Source organism: Mustelus asterias, chromosome 25 (assembly GCF_964213995.1).
Source record: "Mustelus asterias chromosome 25, sMusAst1.hap1.1, whole genome shotgun sequence".
In the NCBI taxonomy this organism is placed as follows: domain Eukaryota; kingdom Metazoa; phylum Chordata; class Chondrichthyes; order Carcharhiniformes; family Triakidae; genus Mustelus; species Mustelus asterias.
The window spans coordinates 57,378,034-57,401,294 of NC_135825.1; the positions used below are offsets into that span (position 1 = coordinate 57,378,034).

Here is a 23,261-nt window from a genome sequence, read left to right on the forward strand (position 1 = left end):
AGGGGAGTGGGGGGTGGAATGGGACAGAGGTAGAATGTAGAAAAGGGGAAGGGGAGGAGAAAAGGTAAGGGAAGGGGGATGAAGAAGGGGGAAAAAATGGGGGGGGGGAGAAGAAAAACGAAGAAAGGCCATAAAGAAATAAAAGGTAGAGAACAGTAAAAAATTTAATAAAATGGAATGAAAACAAAGGGGGTCGAGGTGGCTTAGAGCAAATCATCTGAAGTTGTTGAATTCGATGTTGAGACCGGAAGGCTGTAAAGTGCCAGCTGGAAGATGAGATGCTGCTCCTCTAGTTTGTGTTGAGCTTCACTGGAACATTGCAGCAAGCCAAGGACAGACATGTGGGCATGGGAGCAGCATCGTGTGTTAAAATGGCAGCAGCCGGAAGGTCAGGGTCCTGATTGCGCACAGACTGAAGGTGCTCAGCAAACGATCACCCAGTCTACGCTTGGTCTCTGCGATATAGAGGAGACCACATTGGGAGCAGCGAATGCAATAGACCAAATTGAAAGAGGTGCCATGGGTGACGGGAGAGGTGTTGGGTATAGTGGAGGAGTAGACTATGTTATCCTGGAGGGAATGGTTTCTGTGAAATGCTGACAGAGGGGAGTGAAGGGAAGATGTGTTTGGTGGTGGTATCACCTATGGATTCTATGGAGCTGGTTTCAACATCCCATTAGATAATGGCTGATAGATATGTACTGCCACTCAGTTTACCAACTTTGATTCCATCTCCCTTTATATCTTTGCCTAACAATCTATAAATCTCAGTTCTTAAATTTTCAATTGCGTTAGCCAGGACTTGCGAGTGTGTGTGTGGGGGGGGGGGGGCGGAACGAGGATGAGAGCTCCAGATTTCCACTGTCCTTTGTGTAAGAAAAATCTTGCTGACTGTCACCGAATAGACCAGCTCTAACTTTAAGATTCATGCCCCCTTTTTCCTGAACTCCCCAGCAGAGAAAGTAGTGTAACCCCCTGCTGATCACTAGATGGGGCTACTATTTAACTGTTCGATTTACAGGATCCTGAATTCCTAGCAGTTGATGGTGAGCTGGCTAAATTTCCTGTTTACCCATAAATGCCAGTACAGGCTTGCATGGAAAGGATTTGAGTATGTTTAGCGCGGTGCCTCCAAAAATGTTATTAAGATAAACCTTATAATGAGAAAAGGTTCGGAATAACAAGGTAAACGGAATAACAAAAAAATGTATTAACAAATATAATTAGCAGATATAAACAAGTAAAGAATCCCATCTGAAGATTTTCCAATTAACAGTTTCAACCTGAGAAATGTTCAGAATATCACCAAGCACTTTGAATTTTAAACGTTGGGGCCCATCCGTTGGTGCACACCTGAAGAAAACCACATTCTGTTACCGTTCCTGTCTGATAGTACTCACTTAACCCCGACACATACACAGTCCAGACGGGTCTACGAGAGGGAAGATGATGGAGCAAGCACACGAGGCAGAGGTGCCGCGAGCTATCTGTGCAGTAACCCAGGTCTAGTGCGCTGAAGGCTGTCCTCCTCGGCAGTCATGAAAAACCAAGCAGTTCTACCTGAGAAAGATTCACTTCGAACTGACTTTTTACTGCCTCTGAAAAGCTTCCCTCCAAAAACGTGGCTGTCCCTCTTCTGCACACTCCCTCCTCAGCTCTGCAGCTGCTTCACTTCCTGGCGCCTTTTTTTCCCTCCCGCCTCCAGAGCAATCCCATTGGCCCAGCCCACATCACTCAACCAACAGTATCCTGTTCACAGCACCCGCCCGGCAAACAGGACACTGAAACCCACAAGGGACAAAGAACACTGGTAAATGTCTTCCCCACAAATTTTCCTCCGTCCCTTACAGTACTCCCTATTGATGCTATCAAATTCTTTAAATGCGTCATTGAGTCTGAATCTCCTGTGCTCAAACCCAGTCTGTACAATCTATCAGCCCTGGTATCATTCTGAGCAATCTACATCTTCTCCAAGGCCAGATGCGACGTTGACTTTTAGTTTGAACATGTACTGTGACAGACACCTGCAATACTCATTGATCTCAAAAACCTAGGAGGTTTTTAAGCGTCTTCTAGTTTAACAGGTTATAATAGGATTAATAATATTGAATCGCAAACCTTTGGATGCAGAATCGATTAAAAGTGGAAGCAGCTTATCAATGATTTCTCCTTGTGTATAAGAGGTTTCATTTCAGTGTGTGATGTACCGCCTCCTGATTAGCTTTGTTTTTGATCGCTATTGTCGTGTTGCTCCTCAGCACATTGACAGCCGAGGAGCTGGCTAGCAATCCCAGCAGCAACAATAGCAGCCAAGACTCACTGCACAAAGGCTCAAAGAAAAAGGGCATCAAATCGTCTATCGGCCGCTTGTTTGGGAAGAAGGAGAAGGCGCGCCTGGGCCAGCTCGGAAAGGAAATGGCTTCAGTCCACGGTACGTCCAACTGCTTTTCAAAAAGTGCATTAAATGTCGATGAGTTTTTTCAGTGTATAACTGAGTCACATAAACCAGGAAGGTTCGGTGTGATTGAAGGCAATTCTCTTAGCCAGGAAGGGGGCAGTGGGATTCAGCTGACTTCCTGGTCATTGTATTCAAGAAGGGAAAAGCAGCAAGGGTTGCTGCTCCTGCTGGAAGTGTATACAGAATATCAAACTGCCCTGTATGTCTGAACACCTGCTAACCGTGGCTGTTAAAACACGTGCAGGAATAATGCTCACCTGAGTAGGACACAACAAACATCTGTGAAGCAGTATATCAATAAATAGAGGCAGGGACAAGATTGGGGAACCTAAGAGTAAATGAAATAAGTTGCTATCCTCTCAGTACATCCATTAATATTGGACCACTGTCAAGCCAGTTTGTAAAACAAAATAATGGAAGGAGGATCGGGCTGGCTATGTTTTCCCTCTGTAAGTAGCATTGGCTGGCAGCACAGTGGTTAGTACTGCTGCCTCACAGCGCCAGGGATCTGGGTTTAATTCCGGCCTTGGGTCACTGTCTGTGTGGAGTTTGCATGTTCTCCCCGTGTCTGCGTGGGTTTCCTCCAGGTGCTCCCGTTTCCTCCCACAGTCCAAAGATGTGCAGATTAGGTGGATTGACCATGCTAAATTGCCCCTTAGTGTCCCAAGATGCGTCGGTTACGGGGATTAGTGGGGTAAATATGTGGGATCATGGATACAGCGCTTGGATAGGATGCTCTGTTGGAGAGTCAGTGCGGAATCAATGGGCCAAGTGGTCGCATGCTGCACTGTAGGGATTCTATGGGTTCTATCTGTCTCGGCGAATGAGAGGATCCCCATCGGTCTGTTGGGATATTGAAACCGGGGCATGGGGAGGTGGGACTGGTGTAATTGCTCTGACGGAATACTATTCGAATTTGACAACTGTGACCTTTCACCTTGATTCATGTTAAGCTGTCCTTAGTTTTAACCTTTTGCCCTGATGATGTGCGTGACACTGGTGTTTTGCTACACCTGTCCCCAGCTGCCTAAGAAACAAACCTTTGCCTTGTTCAGGGGGTGAGAGGCTCTATATTTAATTGGATTTTTCTCTTTTCAACGCATTTTAACTTGATGAAATTCTGAATTGTTGCATTCATAGTTTCTGAGGTTATAAATAGAGCCCAGTGTCGGAAAATCAGTATTTTTACTAGAAATAAAAAAAGTTTAATTCAATTCTGTACTGAGTACAGTTCCTGTTTCATTATGTAAGTTGTTAAAAAGGTCTGACATAGCTTGGTACAAATCTGTCCACTTTTGTAACTTGGCACTGTTTAAATGCCTTTCTTCTCTGCGATCTTTATCTCACTGAAGTAGAATAACTGTGTGCTCAATCTGGCATGTATTTGCCAATATGTTTAGGTTAGTACAATGTGTTCATTGTGACACTCGCATCAGTCACTGACAAATGTACAATACATTGGATATGTTAATGAATTATAGGAACAGAAGAAAGCCATTCTTTGAGTCACTTCCTTTCGTGAGAACATAAGAAATAGAGCAGGAGTCGGACATTCAGCCCCTCAAGACTGCTCTGCCATTCAGTGCAACCTTGGTTGATTTTCTACCTTAATCCCACTTTCCTGCCTGCTCCTCATATCTCGACATTTAATGAGGGAACAAAATTGTATTTACCTGAGCCTCAACAGTGGAGCAGCCATGAACTTCAGGGAGAATTGCAAAGATTAACAACAGTCTCACTGAAGAAACTTCTCTTCATCTCATTCTTAAATGATCAAACCCTTGTCCTGAGACTGTGCCCCCTTCTAGTGAAGAAGAACAATCTCTCAGTGTCAACCCTGTCAAACCCCATCAGAAGTTTGTTTATTCTTTCATGGGATGTGGGCGTCGCTGGCTAGACCAGCATTTATTGCCCATCCTTAATTGCCCTTGAGTAAGTGGTGGTGAGCTACCCGCTTGAACTGCTGTAGTCCATGTAGTTACATCCACAGTGCTGTTAGGAAGGGAGTTCCAGGATTTTGACCCAGCAACTGCAGAGGAACAGTGATATATTTCCAAGCTGGGAGGTGTGTTGTTTGGAGGGGAACTTGCGGGTTGGGGGTGTTCCCATGTATCTGCTGCCCTTGTCCTTCTAAGACCACTTAGACCCAAAGAGTTTGGAGCTGCACTCACCCAGGCAAGTGGAGAGTATTCCGCCACAGTCCTGACTTCTGCCTTGTGGACAGGTAGTGGACAGGCTCTGGGGAGTCAGAAGGTGAGTTACTCACCACAAAATTCCCAGCCCCGACCCGTTCTTGTAGCCACAGTATTTATATGGCGAGTCCAGTTCAGTTTCTGGTCAATGGTAACGTCCAGGATGATAGTGGGGGAATTTAGTGATGGTGATGCATTGAATGTCATGGGGAAATGGTTGGATTCTCTCTTGTTGGAGAAGGTCATTGTATGGAACTTGTGTGGCGCGAATGTTCCTTGCTACTTGTCAGCCCAAGTCTGGATGTTGTCCACGCCTTGCTGCGTATGGACATGGACTGCTTCAGTATCTGGGGAGATGAGAATGGTACTGAACATTGTGCAATCATCAGCAAACATCCACACTTCTGACCTTATAATGGAAGGAAGGTCATTGATGAAGCAGCTGAAGATGGTTGGGTCTAAGGCACTGCCCTGAGGAGATTTCCTGGAGCTTAAATGATTTACCCCCAGCCACCACAACCATCTTCCTCTGTGCCAGGCTTGACTCCAACCAGTGGAGAATTTCTCCCGATTCACATTGACTCCAGTTTTGCTGGAGCTTCTCGATGAAACACTCAAATGCTGCCTTGATATTGAGGGCAGTCACTCTTACCTGCCTTCTGGAATTCGGCTGATTTCTCTGTTTTGGTATCAAGGTTGTAATGAGGTCAGGAGCTGAGTGACTCTGGCAGAACCCATTCTGAGCAAAGATGCGCAGGTTATTTCTGAACAGTACCGTCTGATAGCACTGTCCACAATCCCTGTCATCACTTTGCTGATGATCGAGGATAGACTGATGAGTTGGATTTGTCCTGCTTTTTGACATGCCTGGGCAATTTCCCACATTGTTGGGTAGATGTCAGTTGTGTAACTGTACTGGAGTAGCTTGGCAAAGGGCCCAGCAGGTTCTGGAGCACGAGTCTTCTATATTATTGCTGGAATATTGTCAGGGCCCATAGACTTTGATGCATCCAGTGCCATCAATGTTTCTTGATATCATGCAAAGTGAATCAAAGTGACTGAAGACTGTGATTCTGGAGACTTCAGAATAAGTTCCAATGAGATCACCTCTCAATTTTCAAAATTTTAGAGTGCCCAATTTAGCAGCCTATATCATAGGATGACTCTCACCCCAGGGAAGAATATAATGAACCTTTGTTGTACCAAGGCAAGTACATCCTTCCATAGATATAGAGAACAAAACTGTGCAGGTGTGGTCAAACCAAGCCTTGGACAATTGTCGCAAGGCTTCTAATTCTTGTATTCCAATCCTTTTGGAATAAAGGTCAACATGCCATTTGCCTTCCTATTGGTTGGCTTGCTGCTCTTGCATGCTAACAGTGTTTCTACACCCTCGTCTCCCTGAACATTAACATTTAGAAATTTCATGTCACTTTAAAAAAAAATTATATCCTTCCTACCAAAACGAATAGCCTCACTTTCCCCACATTATGTCTCCCACTCTGTTGCCCACTTACTTAATCTGCCAGTATTTCTTTGCAACCCTTTTGTGTCCCCCTCACAGTTTACATTCCCACCTGGATCCATATTCCTTTATAGCCTTATCTGACAAAAATCGATCAATATCAGTTCTAAAATATTAAACTGATGTCTTCAGTAAGATTTTCTTCAGATCCCTTTCTAATCTTGTGCCTTCTATCTCTCTTTGTTAAACTGCTGCGCTCCTCATTTTTGATTGTGATTTTAAGTGATGCAGGCCGGCGAGATCGCTGGTTCAGTTCTTTTTGCGAATTAACTGATCTCAGCTCAAAAGATGGTCTGGAGTTAGGATTGGTTGCTGTATTACTTTGCTAAGTGAGGGATCAGAAAACGTCACCAGACTTTACACTCCTGATCACTGTTTGGTGCCCTCCATTGGAAAATGTGCAGATGTGGACATCTTGTGAGGGTGCATTTGCACCAAGCTGTGATGCCTTTCACAGTTGAATAGACCAGCCGTCCTCATGGTTGAGATTTGTATGTGGGGATGGCGCTAAAAAGCCTCCAATAACAATGGGAATGGCGTGCCATTAATAATACATAGCATTTACCCGAAAAAGAGCAGGGAGAGGGAATTGCAAGAGAAACTGGGATCAGGAAAATGTTTCTGCCAGTGGTACCCACAGTTTTATCCAATCTTCATGCTGGACCTTGAGTATACCGGGCATTATATCTGCATGCAAGAATAAAATTGTTAATATTTAAAATAATATTGAAGAATTAAACTGTATATTTTGCATATAAGTAAATCTACATATTATTTTCTTTTCTCCTCCTAGGATATGGTTACTTTGGTAAGTAGGAACAATATAAACGGTCTGCTTTATGCATTCAACATTTTCTGTTATTAACAATTTAAATGATGCACTCTGTGCATGAGCTTAATGGGAGAGAAGTGGTTTTAATTTGTTGAGTTTGAACTTTTTTGGTAATGATTTAAAGTGATGTAATCGGATAGTTCAAGAATCTAACTACTGGAAGGAGAGTGTTTATTTCACAAGTACTTAGAAGTAATGGGAGCCAGCTTTACACAATGGGTAAATCAGTTAACCTAATGGGAGGAGTTTTCTTTTGGTTGCATCTTTTGGACCATAGAATATTTATTCTCCCTTTTGCAGGCCTGTCTCTCGTTCCAGCCCCCCTGCCCTTGCACTTGCACTCTCTAATGTAAATATTTGATTTTTGATTTGATTTATTGTCACATGTATTAACATACAGTGAAAAGTATTGTTTCTTGCGCGCTATTTAGACAAAGCATACCATTCATAGAGAAGGGAAGAAGAGAGTGCCGAATGTGGTGTTACAGTCATAGCTAGGAGGTAGAGAAAGATCAGTTTAATGCCAGGTAGGTCCATTCAAAAGTCTAATGGCAGCAGGGAAGAAGGTGTTCTGGAGTCGGTTGGTACGTAACCTCAGACTTTTGTACCTTTTCTCCCGATGGAAGAAGGTGGAAGAGAGAATGTCTGGGGTGTGCGGGGTCCTTAATTATGCTGGTTGCTTTTCTGAGGCAGCGGGAAGTGTAGACAGAGTCAATGGATGGGAGGTTGGTTTGTGTGATGGATTGGGCTGCATTCACAACTCTTTGTAGTTTCTTGCGGTCTTGGTCAGAGTAGAAGCCATACCAAGCGGTGATACATCCGGAAAGGATGCTTTCTGTGGTGCATCTGTAAAAATTGGTGAGTATTGTAATGGACGTGCCAGATTTCCTTAGTCCCCTGAGAAAGTAGAGGCTAAAGTGAAGTACTGTTGTAACATCATATGTCTGGTTGCATCTCTTTGTGTTTTATTCTATCTGTAAATGTAGGAATCAGACTTTTATTTTTTAATGATTGAAACTTTGGATTAAAGTGAGGAGAAGATCAATGTTTTCCTCAGTATCCCTTTATTGTTAACTAGGTGGTATATTGGATACAGAAATGGGCATCCAGGACTCCCTTACTCTCGGCAAGCTGGGAACACAAGCGGAGAGGGACCGAAGGCTAAAGAAAAAGTAAGTTTGAAGCAATTTTAAACTGTAAGAATCCAAAGCGTGTGATTGTTTTGAATAGTATTCATTTATTTATTTTCATTGAACCTAGAGGAAAACCTACACTCAAACACACACTCCTCTCCTTGACCCTTCTGCGTCACATAATTGACTTTCCTGCAGTAGTTAGATAGCCAGCTGTTGCGCTCCACGAGTGCCTATGATGAAAGATTTCTCAGTGCTCCTGTTACCTGGTGCCACCATTTTATCTGCACCCATTGGTAGCCTGGTAGTAGGAATCCATTGATGCCCCTCTGAGGCAGTGGGAAGTGTAGACAGAGTCAATGGATGGGAGGCTGGTATGCATGATGGACTGGGCTTCATTCATGACCCTTTGTAGTTTCTTGCGGTCTTGGGCAGAGGAAGAGCCATAATAAGCTGTGATACAACCAGAAAAAATGCTTTCTTGCCATTGTAAACTAGGCACCTTGACTGCGACAAGCCAACCCGAGACTGGAATCCATCAGATATGAAAACCCATTGTAACACGTGTCTTCTACATTGTATACACTACAGTGAAGGATCTTTAGTACAACACAAAGCCCCAAGTGCTCTAACTCCCATTTACATTAATTATTTTTTAAACGTTTCAATTATGGACCTTGAATGGATCAGCAAATTAAGGTTGTTGTAGTTTTTTTTATTGGTTCTTATGTTCTAGTTTCAAAATAGAATATAAATATTGAATAACCCCGGCTGGGAAGTAAACTCAGTGTAAGAATTCCTTATACTGATATGGTTTGTTATTGACTCAAACCTGCAGGGACCCTCAGGAGAACGATTGCCCTTAACAGTTAAACCCAAACCTTCATTCTGCCTGTGTGGCCACGAATGTGGTTTATTATATGGTCGAGGATGCCTCTGAGCAGTTGCAGAATATTCTGAAGGGGGAGGGTGAATAATCAGAGATCATTATACACACTGGTACAAGTGACATGAATGGAAAAAGGGGCGAGATCCTAAGGAATGAGTATAAGGGAGTTAGGTAAGAAGTTAAAAAGCTGGATCTCCAGGGTAGTGATCTCCGGATTACTCCCAGTGCCACATGCCAGTGAGGACAGAAATGGAAAGATAGGTCAGATGAATGCATGACTGAGAAGCTGGTGCACGGGGCAGGGATTTAGCTTCTTGGATCATTGGGATCTCTTCTGGGATAGAGGTGACCTGTACAAAAGAGACGGGTTGCACTTGAACTGGAGGGGGTCCAGTATCCTTGGGGGGAGATTTGCTGGTGCTACACAGGAGGGTTTAAACTAGTTTTGCAGGAGAGGGGCCAACGAGACGTCAGGGGAGAATACAGTAGCCAATGAGAGAGAGTTTAGTATTCGGGATGGCCAGGGGCACTGTAAAGGGAGAGAAAATAATTCTGGTTTAAACTGCATTTATTTTCATGCGTAAGGTGGCGAGCTCAGAGCGTGGATTGGCTCTGGGAACTGGGATATTATCACCATAACTGTACAGAAACATGGCTGAGAGAAGGGCAGGACAGGCAGCTCAATGTTCCAGGATATAGATGCTACAGATGTGACAGAGGTGAGGAGAGGGGAGTTGCCATTTTGATAAAGGGAGGGCATGACAACAGTCCTTAAAGACGATATTTTTTGGGGTTCAACAAATGAGGCCAAATGGATAGAACTTAAAAACAAGAAAGGGATAGCCACTCTGATGGGACTGTATTATAGACCCCCCAATAGCCAGCGGGGAACTAAAGGAGCAGGATGTGTAGAGAGATTGCAAATAGTTGTAAGAATAATAGGATAATATTAGTTGGAGATTTTAATTTCCCCAGTATTGACTGGGCCACCCTGAGTGCAAAGGGCTTGGACGGGGTGGAAATTGTTAAATGCGTCCAAGAAAGCTTCCTGAGTCAATATAGAGGGCCATACTCAGGAGGTTGCAACACTGGACCTCCTACAAGGTAGGACAAGTGACTGAAGTGTCATTCTTCGGGTCCAGTGACCATGACACCATCAGTTTTAAAATAGTTATGGAAAAAGATAGGACGGGTCCACAGGTTAAACTGGAGCAGGGCCAATTTTGGGGGCATTAGGCAAGATCTAGCAGAGGTCGATTGGGTGAGTCTGTTTGATGAGAAAGGAATGACTGGCAAATGGAAGGCTTTTAGAAGTGTGATATCAAGAGTCCAGGGGCAGTACATTGCTGTTAGGATGAAGGGAAAGGCTGGCAAGTTTTGGGACCCCTAGCTGACGAGGGACATTGAGGCTCTGGTCAGGAAAAGGAAGGAAGCATACATTGGGTTTAGGCAATCGGGGACAAGTGAATCCCTCAATGACTATAAAAAGTGTAAGAGTACACATTTTATTACACATTAGGGCGGCACGGTAGCACAGTGGTTAGCACTGCTGCTTCACAGCTTCAGGGACCTGGGTTCGATTCCTGGCTTGGGTCACTGTCTGTGTGGAGTTTGCACATTCTCCTTGTGTCTGCATGGGTTTCCTCCGGGTGCTCCGGTTTCCTCCCACAGTCCAAAGATGTGCGGGTTAGGTTGATTGGCCATGCTAAAATTGCCCTTAGTGTCCTGAGATGCGTAGGTTAGAGGGATTAGTGGGTAAAATATGTAGGGATAGGGCCTGGGTGGGATTGTGGTCGGTGCAGACTCGATGGGCCGAATGTCTTCTTTCTGTGCTGTAGGGTTTCTATGAATTCTATGAATAAAAAAACATCAGAGGGAAATCAGGAAGGAGAAACAGGGTATGAGATGGATGTCAGGTAAGGTTAAAGAAAATCTAAAGAGGTTCTATAGCTATATTAAGAGTGAAAGGATGGCTACAGAGAGAATAGGTCCCCTTAAAGATCAGCATAGCCGTCTGTGTGTGGAGCCACAGAAGATGGGTGAGATTTTTAATGAATATTTCTCCTCGGTGTTTACTTTGGAAAACATCATGGGTGCTAAAGAAATGAGGGAAACAAGTGGTGAATATTTGGGCCACGTGCATATTACTAGGGAGGAGGTGTCTGCAGCCTTAAAGCACATTAAGGGGCATTAATCCCCTTGGCCTGATCAAGTGCATCCTCGGATCTTATGGGAGGCTAGGGAAGAAATTGCAGAGGCCCTTGCAAAAATATATTTGCTTCATCCCTTTGCACTGACCAAGTTCCAGAAGACTGGAGGGTGGCTAATGTTGTTCCCTTGTTTAAGAAGGATAGCAAAGACGGAATTACAAACTGATAAGGCTGACATCAGTGGTGGGTAAGTTACATTTGGATCATTAAGATCTAATTAGGGATAGTCAGCACAGCTTTGTTTGTGGGAAGTCATATCTGATTAATCTTTTAGAGTTTTTCAAAGGGGTAACCAAGAGGATGGATCGGGCAATAGATGTTGTTTATATGGACTTTAGCAAGGCCTTTGACAAGGTCCCGCATGGCAAGCTTGTCTGGAAGGTTAGGTCACATGGAATCCAGGGAGAGCTAGCAAATTGGATTGAAAATTGGCTCGATGGTAGGAAGCAGAGGGTGATGGTCGAAGGTTGTTTCTGGGACTGGAGGCCTGTGGCTAGTGGTTGCCTCAGAGGTCAGTGTTGGGACCCTTGATATTCGCTATTTATATAAATGATTTGGATGTGAATGTACAAGGCATGGTCAGTAAGTTTGTGGATGATAGTAAATTAGGAGGTATCATTGATAGCAAAGAAGGTTATCAAAAATTACAGGGGAATCTTGATCAGTTAGGGAAGTGGGCCGAGGGTTGGCAAATGGATTTCAATACAGATAAGTGTGAGGTGTTGCATTTTGGAAAGTCAAATCAGGGTAAGACTTGTACAGTGAATGGTAGGGACTGGGGAGAGTTGAGGAACAGAGGGACCTAGGAGTACAAGCACATAGTTTGTTGAAAGCAGCATCACAGGTAGACAGTGTGGTGAAGAAGGCGTTTAGCACACTAGTTCATCAATCAGGGCATTGAGTGTAGGAGTTGGGACATTATGTTACAGTTTATAGGTCATTGGTGAGGCTGCACTTGAAGTTTTGGTCACCCTGTTATAGGAAGGACATTGATAAACTGGAAAGAATGCACAGAAGATTTCCGAGGATGTTGCCAGGACTAATCGGCTTGAGTTATAGGGAGCGGTTGGCCAGGCTAGGGCTTTATTCCTTGGAACGTAGGAGAATGAGGGGTGACCTTATTGAGGTTTATAAAATGATGAGGGGCATTGATAGAATGAACACACATCGGGCCTGATTTTATCATTTTGAGTCCAAGTGCCGAATCTGGGCGTCAAATAGATCCGCGCCTGGAATCCTCTTTGCAGCCCGCCCATGCGCATTTTGCCAGCTCCAGTCCGATCCGCGCTGTGGGCGGGGCTTAGCGCTGGCGGACCGTTCGGAGCTCTGAACTGCGTATGCGCAGTTCGAAAAAAAAATCTGACAGAGCGCGCCCTGGCACGAAAGAGAAAAAAAGTGGAGAGAGCGGCTCTCTGATGGTCATCCTCTGGTCGGGGGGGGGTCCGCTGCCACTCTGCGGGCGATCCCTCCTCCTCACCGGAGGAACGAATCCCTCTTCCCGGAGTGGACGTGCGGCCATGCCATCATACAAAACCTTCAGGATGAAGCGATTCCTCGCTGAGAAGATGAAGCAGAACCGGCCGATTCCACAGTGGATCTGAATGAAAACCGGCTACAAGATCAGTACAAGTCCAAGAGGAGACACTGGAGAAGGACCAAGCTGGGCCTGTAAAGGGATACACCATCACTGGTACACTACCAGCCACAGATTACTCTTCCTTGCAGGGGCAAGAGAGCGGGAGAGATGGCTGTGGCTGGTAGTGTACCAGTGATGGTGTATCCCTTTACAGGCCCAGCTTGGTCCTTCTCCAGTGTCTCCTCTTGGACTTGTACTGATCTTGTAGCCGGTTTTCATGTGGATCCACTGTGGAATCGGCCGGTTCTGCTTCATCTTCTTAGCGAGGAATCGCTTCATCCTTGTGGGATGGCGTGGCCGCATGTCCACTCCGGGAGGAGGGATTAGTTCCTCCGGTGGGGAGGAGGGATCGCCTGCAGACTGGCAGTGGACACCCCCCCCCCCCCCCCCCCCCCCCGGGACTAGAGGGTCAGAGAGCCATTGCAGGCTCTGTCCCGCTCTTCGGAAGCTGCAGCGACGACTTCAGACTTTTATTTTGCAGGTCGGTTACAGCGCAGACGCGGATCGGGCCAGAAGACGGTAAAGTGGGATTTGACGGTAGTGTTGGGCGCGCAGTTCATTAAGTCGATTTAGATGCATGCAGATGCATTTAAATCGCCGGCCCGCCCGATTCGGGTGCGGGCCGGACCCGTGACCGAATCAAGTGTCGGTAAAGCCACGATCTGCTCGGAATCGGGTGCAGATTGCAGTATAGGCCCGGCGCCCAACTTTACCATGATTTCGGGCGCTAAGTTTTGGCAAAATCAGGCCCACAGTCTTTTTCCCAGGGAAGGGGAATTGAAAACTAGAGGGCATAGGTTTAAGGTGAGAGGGGAAAGATTTCAAAGAGACCTGAGGGGCAACTTCTTCACGCAGAGGGTGGTGTGTGTGTGGAATGAGCTGCCAGAGAAAGTAGTTGAGGCAGGTTCAATAACAACATTTAAAAAGCATTTGGATAAATACATGAACGGGAAAGGATTAGCGAGATAAAGGCCAAACGCTGGCAATTGGGACTCACTGGGAGGGCACCATGGCTGGCATGGACTAGTTAGGCTGAAGGGCCTGTTTCCGTGCTATATTGCTCTATGACTCTATCAATATGGCAGCTTCTTGAGTGCCTTTGGACACTGTGTGACTGAGAAAAATATCGTCCATTGAACTTTGTTAAAAAGCGTAGAGAATAATGAGAGAAATTCTAATGTTATTATATTTTGCTCCATTCCAACCACAAGGCATCACCTCATTCGCTGTCATCAGTTTTTCTTAACTTTTGCACCAGTATTGTTTGATAATAACAGCTAGTAGCATGCACGTTAATATGTTGGTTTTCCTCCTTCCTTCCTCCCTTCCTCATCTCCCCCTCCCCTGTCCCCCTCCCCTGTCCCCCTCCCCTGTCCCCCTCCCCTGTCCCCCTCCCCTGTCCCCCTCCCCTGTCCCCCTCCCCTGTCCCCCTCCCCTGTCCCCCTCCCCTGTCCCCCTCCCCTGTCCCCCTCCCCTGTCCCCCTCCCCTGTCCCCCTCCCCTGTCCCCCTCCCCTGTCCCCCTCCCCTGTCCCCCTCCCCACTCCTTACCGTTCCGCTAAGTTCTGTTTGTAACTGTAGTCAGATTAGGTGCATTTTTCTTTCTCTCGCTCATGACTTCTGGTTATTGTGCAGTAATTGTATGGAAGTGTGATTCTATTACTAAATAACAAGCTGGTCGACAGTTTCTCCAACGGGTTTCAGTGCGCCCTGGAAGCCTAAACCTGGGTCTTGTTGGGTGAATCTTGCTGCATAAGTGCAAGTTCTGCACTCTTAGTTAACTGCTGATTAAATGCATTGAGTTTCTGCATCCTCCCAATGGGTTATCCCTTGCAGGTGTTACTCTCTGTCAGAGAACATGGATCAGAGCAGATTGTTTTTGAGCGCATTGTGATCTGCTCCCTCTGTTTTACAGTACTTCACCTCTCCTCAATATCTTTCCACAGAGACATGATAAAATTGGGATTTTGCTGTTCACTGCAGATTTTTGCTGTTGTTCTAATATCGTAAATGCTAAATATCTCTTCACAAAATGAATCATTTTATTAGATCCCTGGAATGAGGCTTGTAGAGCCTTAATTGTACCTTAGTGTGTACCTCGAGAAAGGGCCATTGAAGTGAATGTAAATGAGCCAACCACAGGTTACCATTGCTCATGTAAACAAAGATTTGTTTATGTTTTTGGAACAGTCGTCAATTGTCCTCCAGCCTGAACCAGTGACGATGCAGAGCCAATTCCAGTCACACCTATTATTGTGCCATATTTTTTAGGGTGGCACAGTGGTTCGCACTGCTGCCTCTCAGTGCAGGGACCTGGCTTTGAATCCGGGCTGGGTCACTATCTGTGCAGAGACTGCACATTCTGCGTGGGTTTCCTCCGGGTGCTCCTGTTTCCGCCCACAGTCTGAAAGACATGCTGGTTAGGTGGATTGGCCATGCTGAATTCTCCCTCAGTGTACCCGAACAGGAGTGTGGCAACTAGGGGATTTTCACAGTAACTTCATTGCAGTGTTAATGTAAGCCCACTTGTGACACTAATAAATAAAGTTAAACTATTTCTTCGTTCATACTAATGCAGCATCCATTTCTATTTTGCTACATGTGAGGCCTAAAGCACACTTGTTGCGCTTACTTAACATTAATGAGTTAAGTGTCCAAAATGACTTGGACGTCCCTTAATTCCATCCACAGCATATTTTCCCCTGCTCTGGATAAAATGATTTATGAAAATGTGGAAGACCAGAATTCATTCACAGAGTAAATTATTCCAGCAACAATCTTGGAAGTCACCAAACTTAATAAAAGCACAGAAAGCCAATCAATATTTGATAAGAGAAACTAAGACCGAGCATTTCAACTGGGACCTTCACCTTGGAAGCATATCCCAATCCAGCGTGAATCAGCTCTGAGTAAGGAAGGCTTGTTGATCTGACCTTCAGCAGTTACCAGCTTTTTAAAAGCTATTTTTATCTCACAGAACTGGCCATTCCATGGATTCTAATCTATGTTAATCTTGTATTAGTTTTGGTTTGGTTTTCTGTTAGAGTGCAGACCACACTCAATGCTGTGCAGGATGCTCTCTCAACATTTTTGCTTGACTTTTGACTTGAGGAAATCAGTGTTTGGATTGCAGAATTGATGTTTTGTGCTAAAATATACTTCCTTTTGAACCTAAAATGTCTTTTCAAGAAAGGCTGCATCATAAAAACATTGATCAGAGGAATTAGTGACTTGCAACTTGTATAAGTTGACGGAATGGCACTGCTGAAACCTCCTCAAGTTTTAAATCCTACACCTGCAGCGTTAAGACAGCAGGCTGCCAAAACCTGACTCCACAGTGCTTGAATTCAATTTACATATAAAATAAAACTTGTGTAGGAAGCACTGCCTCTGACACTTTGTGACGCAGGTGAATTTTTAACTTGTCGTGCACACCAGTGGTGATGGATTAAAATAAGATCCTGGGCTTTCACTTGATCTTTCAAGAATTGAGATAAAAACAAATTACTGCGAATGCTGGAATCTGAAACCAAAAGAGAAAATGCTGGAAAATCTCAGCAGGTCTGGCAGCATTTGGTCCGGAGAGAAAAGAGCTGACGTTTCGAGTCCAGATGACCCTTTGTCAAAGCCTACCCAGGTCCCCTCCCACAACTCCTTTACCGGTACATCAATGACTATTTTGGTGCTGCTTCATGCTCTCGTCCAGACCTTGAAAAATTCATCAACTTCACTTCCAGTTTCCACCCCTCCATCGCCTTCACCTGGTCCATCTCAGACACTTCCCTTCCCTTCCTTGACCTGTCTCCATTTCCAGCAATAGACTATCTATCAATATCCATAACAAGCCCACTGACTCCCACAGCTATCTGGACTACAGCTCTTCACACCCCACATCCTGTAAGGACTCCATCCCTTTCTCTCAGCTTCTTCACCTCCGTCACATTTGTTCCGATGAAGCCACTTTCCAAAGAGGTGCTTCTAATATGTGCTCCTTCTTCCTCAACCGTGGATTCCCATCTACAGTCATCGACAGGGCCCTCAACAGCGTGCAGTCCATCTCCCGCGCCACGACCCTCACCCCCTCCCCTCCCTCCCAGAACAAGGATAGAGTCCCCCTCGTCCTCACATTTCACCCCACCAGCCTCCGCATGCAAAGCACAATCCTCCGCCATTTTCACCAACTCCAGCGTGATGCCACCGCCAAACACATCTTCCCTTCACTCCCTCTGTCAGCATTCTGCAGAGACCATTCCCTCTGGGATAACCTAGTCCACTCCTCCACTATACCCAACACCTCTCCCGTCACTCATGCCATGTGGTCTCATGCAGTCGCAGAAGGTGTAACACCTGTCCCTTTACCTCTTCAATGCAGCTTTGACAAAGGATCATCTGCACTCGAAACATCAGCTCTTTTCTTTCCTTACAGATGCTGCCAGACCTGCTGAGATTTTCTAGCATCTTCTCTTTTGGTTTCAAGAATTGAGTCTTGTCTCCAATCTCCATTGCAGTGGAATTTTCCTAAATGTTCCAGCTTTTTTTCCCAATCCTTAAATTTGCATTATAATTAAGATTGCTGTTTGTAATACAGGAACAAAAGGATATCATTTAAGCTTATATATTTGTTTATTGGACTGATGTGTACTTAAAACAAGCACTGGCCTGGGTCAACAAGCCTTTCATTTACCAAATTCCTTGTTGTTTCAATTAGAAATAACATTTCACAGTTTAGCACCACATGATTTACCAGGATGTTGCCTGGTATGAAGGGCATTAACTATAAGGAGAGGTTGGAGAAACTCGGTTTGTTCTCATTGGAACGACGGAGGTTGAGGGGTGACCTGATAGAAGTCTACAAGATTATGAGGGACATGGACAGAGTGGATAGTCATATGGCCAGGGTGGAAGAGTCAATTACTAGGGGGCATAGGTTTGCGGTGCAAGGGGCAAGGTTTAAAGGAGATGTACGAGGTACATTTTCTACACAGAGGGTGGTGGGTGCCTGGAACTCGCTGCCGGGGGAGGTAGTGAAAGTGGATATGGTAGTGACTTTTAAGTGGCGTCTTGACAAGTACATGAATAGGATGGGAATAGAGGGAAATGGTCCCCGGAAGGGTAGGGGGTTTTAGTTCAATCGGGCAGCATGGTCGGTGCAGGCGTGGAAGGCCGAATGGCCTGTTCCTGTGCTGTAATTTTCTTTGTTCTTTGTCCTATGTCCTTATTTGAAGTTGATAGTTATACCAAGAACACAAAGAGAATATTGAGATTAAGATGCTGGTTGTCATTTTTGCTCTTAAGAAGTAAATGGTTTTTTAAAAGTTCATTTCTTAGTGGCACAAGTAGGCTTACATTAACACTGCAATGAAGTTACTGTGAAAATCCCCTAGTCGCCACACTCTAGCACCTGTTTGGGTACACTGAGGGAAAATTTAGCATGGCCAAGGCACCTAACTAGCACGTCTTTTGGACTGTGGGAGGAAATTGGAGCACCCGGAGGAAACCCATGCAGACCCTGCATAGATGGTGACCCAAGCCGGGAATCGAACCTGGCGCTGTGAGGCAGCAGTGCTTGCCACTGTGCCGCCCAAATGGGAGCACAATGCTCATTCCATCTTTTTATGTTTGTGACAAATCCAACAGTTGCTGTGCTCCAGCCAGCGCACAGTCTGCCTCTGTGTTAAAGGTAATGTTTTGGAATAGGGCGAGGGAGAAGTTTACTTACCTGAAACACAAGATGGAACAGAGGATGAAGAGACAATTTATGTTGAAGCAAAAGTTTGAGGTTCTGGACTTTAGAAAGGATAGCGCAAGAAAATGAAATTTCTCCCTTTGGAGCTGTTAGCTGTTCGTGGCCAGAATTTTGAGGTCAGAAGAAAGGCAATCACATTGCTGACAGCTGACCACAAAAATCTGACCGAGTTTTGAGTGAAGGCTTTTTGCCATTGGATGTCTTTTACCCTCTGTAGGAGATCTATGAGCAACACAAGTATCAGTGCGTGGCTCTTCAACCAATCACATTGAAGGATCCTCACGGAGGTACACAGAACCCCCAAGCTAGGAAGTATAAAACAAGACACATGAATTAAATTTAAAAGACAAAAATAAAGTGAAACAAAGATTAAGAAATAAAAATCGGATTAAGGGAGAGAGATATGAGATGCAGAGGGCAGAATTTTCTTGTCTCTCCTGCCACGGGAATCGTAGTGGGTGGGACAGGACCATACAAATGTCCATTGACCTTGGGCGGGATTTTCCGGCCTTGGGACGAGTGCAGATGGGAAACCCCACCCAAACGGTTTATTAAAAATTGTATATATTTTTTCAGAATAATCCAGGTAATTACAGGCCGGTGAGCCTGACATCAGCCTAATTGGAGAGGATTCTTCAAGACAGGATTTATTCCCACTTGGAAATAAGTGGACGTATTAGTGAGAGGCAACATGGTTTTGTGAAGGGAAGGTCGTATCTCACTAACTTGATCGAGTTTTTTGAGGAAGTGACGAAGATGGTTGATGAGGGTAGGGCAGTAGATGTTGTCTACATGGACTTCAGTAAGGCCTTTGACAAGGTCCTTATGGCAGACTGGTGCAGAAGGTGAAGTCTCATGGGATCAAAGGTGAGCTGGCAAGTTGGATATAAAACGGACTTGGTCAAAGAAGACAGAGGGTAGCAGTGGAAGGGTGCATTTCTGAATGGAGGGCTGTGACTAGTGGCATTCCTCAGGGATCAGTGCTGGGACCTTTGCTGTTTGTAATATATATAAATGATTTGGAGGAAAATGCAACTGATTTGATTAGCAAGTTTGCGGACAACACAAAGGTTGGTGGATTTGCAGATAACAATGAGGATCATCAGAGGATACAGCAGGATATAGATCGGTTGGAGACTTGGGCGGAGAGATGGCAGATGAAGTTTAATCCGGACAAATGTGAGGTAATGCATTTTGGAAGGTCTAATACAGAGAGGAAATATACAGTAAATGGCAGAACCCTTAAGAGTATTGATAGGCTGAGGGATCTGGGTGTACAGGTACACAGGTTACTGAAAGTGGCACTGCAGGTGGAGAAGGTAGTCAAGAAGGCATACGGCATGCTTGCCTTCATCGGCCGGGGCCAAGTTTAAAAATTGGCAAGTCATGTTGCAGCTTTATAGAACCTTAGTTAGACCGCACTTGTAATATCGTGTTTAACTCTGGTCGCCACACTACCAGAAGGATGTGGAGGCTTTGGAGAGGGTACAGAAAAGATTTATCAGGATGTTGCCTGGTATGGAGGGCATTAGCTATGAGGAGACACTGTAGGAACTTGGTTTGTTCTCACTGGAGTGACGGAGGTTGAGGGGCGACCTGATAGAAGTCTACAAGATTATGAGAGGCATGGACAGAGTGAATAGTCAGAAGCTTTTTCCCAGGGTGGAAGAGTCAATTACTAGGGGGCATAGGTTTAAGGTGCGAGGGGCAAGGTTTAAAGGAGATGTACGAGGCAGATTTTTTACACAGGGGGTTGTGGATGCCTGGAACTCGCTGCTGGGGGAGGTAATGGAAGCAGATACAGTAGTGGCTTTTAAGGGGCACCTGGACAAATGCATGAATAGGATGGGAATAGAGGGATATGGTCCCTAGAAGGGTAGGGGGTTTTAGTTAAGTTGGGCAGCATGGTCGGTGCAGGCTTGGAGGGCCGAAGGGCCTGTTCCTGTGCTGTAATTTTCTTTGTTCTTTTGTTCTTTGTTTAAATCTCCGACATGAATCCAAAGATGTGCAGGTTAGGTGGATTGGCCATGCGAAATTGCCCCCAAGTGTCAGGTGGACTAGCTGGGATAAATGCATGGGGTTATGGGTGGACTTGTGGACGGTGCAGACTTGATGAGCCGAATGGCCTCCTTCTGCACTGTAGGATTCTATGACACAATACTTTTTCAGAAGTGCTGAGATTCTGCACTTACTTCAGGGCGAGAGAGATAATTCACTCATTATCACATTGTCAGTAACTCCCGAATGCATCAGCTTAAAACTTGCAGCCACTTTTATGGAATGAGTGGCTAATGTATCCTAGGTGCAGACCGCTGCATTCATTTCGATGCTGACTCGCATCCTTGGGAACTGCAACAATATACCCGGTGGAGGATCAGAGAATCCTGACAGCAACTTCCGTGTTTAACATAAATGTGCGCACTCCAGAAGTTGTTGTGCTATTTGCTCCATAAGAATGGAGAGAGCCAAGAGACCCCTCCTTACTATCACAGAACGATCCGGACCGTTAGCTTTGACGCTGCTTCTGAGATTTCAACATTGAATTGAACCCTGTTTTAACATTTGGTGGGGCATTAAACCAGGAGCTTGATAAACTAGCCTTAAACATCCTTGTTTTGTAGGCACGAGCTGTTGGAGGATGCTCGGAGGAAAGGAATGCCATTTGCACAGTGGGACGGACCAACAGTAGTATCCTGGCTGGAGGTAAATTCCTGGAGAAGTCAAATGATGACAATTAGACCGTTAAAGTTGGGAATGCGGATGTATTGCTGCTTCATGTTAATTACCCAGCTCTCAACCCACATTTTCCTCGACTCAAATTCACACTAAACTGGAGTGCAATTTGTTAGATTTTTAGATTAGAAATGCATTTTTTTCTTGGACTGCACTATCCAGTTAAGAATGTGATGTGAAAAATACATTTAATTCAAGAAACCATGAGGAAAAAATAAAAATTGTTTAAAGTGGTCATAAAAGTCATCACCTTTGGTCCCTCTCACCCTTGAGCCGTTCCGGGCCCCGCCCCCGGCCGCTCCGGGCCCCGCCCCCGGCCGCTCCGGGCCCCGCCCCCGGCCGCTCCGGGCCCCGCCCCCGGCCGCTCCGGGCCCGGCCGCTCCGGGCCCGGCCGCTCTGGGCCCCGCCCCCGGCCACTCCGGGTCCCGCCCCCTTGGGCCCCGCCCCCGGCCACTCCAGGCCCCGCCCCCTTGGGCCCCTCCCCCGTCCAATCTCTTCGACCTGCAATGTCTTGTTTTCAAACCCTTGGTTCCACCTTTTTTTGTGCCCCTGCATTGGCCGTGCTTTTTCCCCATCTCAGTCCCAAACTCTGGAATTCCTCCAAGTGCAGCGTTATTTTATCTCCAGGCACCTTGTAAATACGCACTGATGTCCTTTTTGAATTTCCTTTTGTTTGTCCACTGCAGCAAGTGCTCCATTTTACTACCCTGGCATTCTGAGAGCTCAAACAGCTGCTGCAAGTTGTCGGAGAGAATCTACGGCTAAAAGCATTTGCTGAACCTTCTGTTAATTTTCGGACATTGAATAGGCAGGGAAGCTGGATGTCCTTTTTGGACAGATAATGTAACACCCAGGTCATGAGCTGGTGTGTTGTGACATTGCTCAGGTGACAGTGTTTGGAAGAAACCAAAAATGCAATCTTTAAAAAGCATGTTTTATGAATTGGTGCCCCTGTCGAACTCTAAAGCAGCTGGAAATGGTAAACTTTCTATCTGAGAAGATTGTCCCTTCATTTTTCTGCTTTCCGCAGACTAGGTGAACCTTCTACACCTTAAGTATGGGAAAGGGGAATGTCAGACTAGCCCCATGCTGAACAGAATTGCCTGGTCAGTAAATCGATGTGGGATGTGCTATCTTTGTTGTCCAACCTCAGGTTATGTAGCTGTATTAATACAAATGACCTATAGCAAGGCCAGTGATGGATAATCTTTCCTCCTGCCCAAACAGTAACGGCAATTTAGTTTTCACTGTAGTCTAACTGCAGCAAAAGAAAACGCACTTTGTTTCAGAAGGAAAGCTGTCCAACGCGTATAGTAGGAAATAATGTTAATTTTCTATCTTCTGTGTCATGTGAAACAGCTGTGGGTGGGAATGCCAGCCTGGTACGTCGCTGCCTGCCGAGCCAACGTGAAGAGTGGCGCCATCATGTCCGCCTTGTCTGACACAGAGATCCAGAGGGAGATTGGAATCAGCAACCCCCTTCATCGATTGAAGCTCCGACTGGCAATACAGGAGATGGTGTCATTAACAAGTCCATCAGCACCGCCTACATCAAGAACGGTAAGCTAATTTGTGCTTTGGGAATGTTTGTGCAAATGCTTGGAAAGATTGATGAAACGGTGAATTAACAATCTCAGTATCTGAATGGGCAAGATGGGTTTGTATCAGAAATATTTTACGCAAGTGGAAGGAGGAAGATATCATAAAAAGCTGGATGCTTTCATCAGTTTAAGCTTTCCAATTGGAGGTTGGTGAATACAGTTGTTAGCTGACAATTGCATGTCAACGTGAATGGCAAAAATGACTCCACGGCTTTTCAAATGCCACCATTACAACTCTGGAGATGCCAGTCATTATTTAGTCCCTTTACATGACTGGATTGAAGTGCTCTGCGGGGGACAGTTATGAC

At 45.4% G+C, this 23,261-nt stretch overlaps 1 protein-coding gene across 3 annotated transcripts in view; it reads left to right on the forward strand.

The window, feature by feature from the left end:
• Positions 1–23,261, forward strand: part of LOC144479200 (liprin-alpha-2-like) — a 159,063-nt gene that overhangs the window by 90,892 nt on the left and 44,910 nt on the right. For all 3 annotated transcript variants that reach the window (XM_078197859.1, XM_078197860.1, XM_078197862.1), the window contains 5 exons: positions 2,259–2,431; positions 6,969–6,983; positions 8,086–8,179; positions 21,241–21,322; positions 22,712–22,912. In XM_078197859.1, the coding sequence (XP_078053985.1) occupies positions 2,259–2,431; positions 6,969–6,983; positions 8,086–8,179; positions 21,241–21,322; positions 22,712–22,912 (565 nt within the window). The remainder of the gene's footprint in view (positions 1–2,258; positions 2,432–6,968; positions 6,984–8,085; positions 8,180–21,240; positions 21,323–22,711; positions 22,913–23,261) is intronic.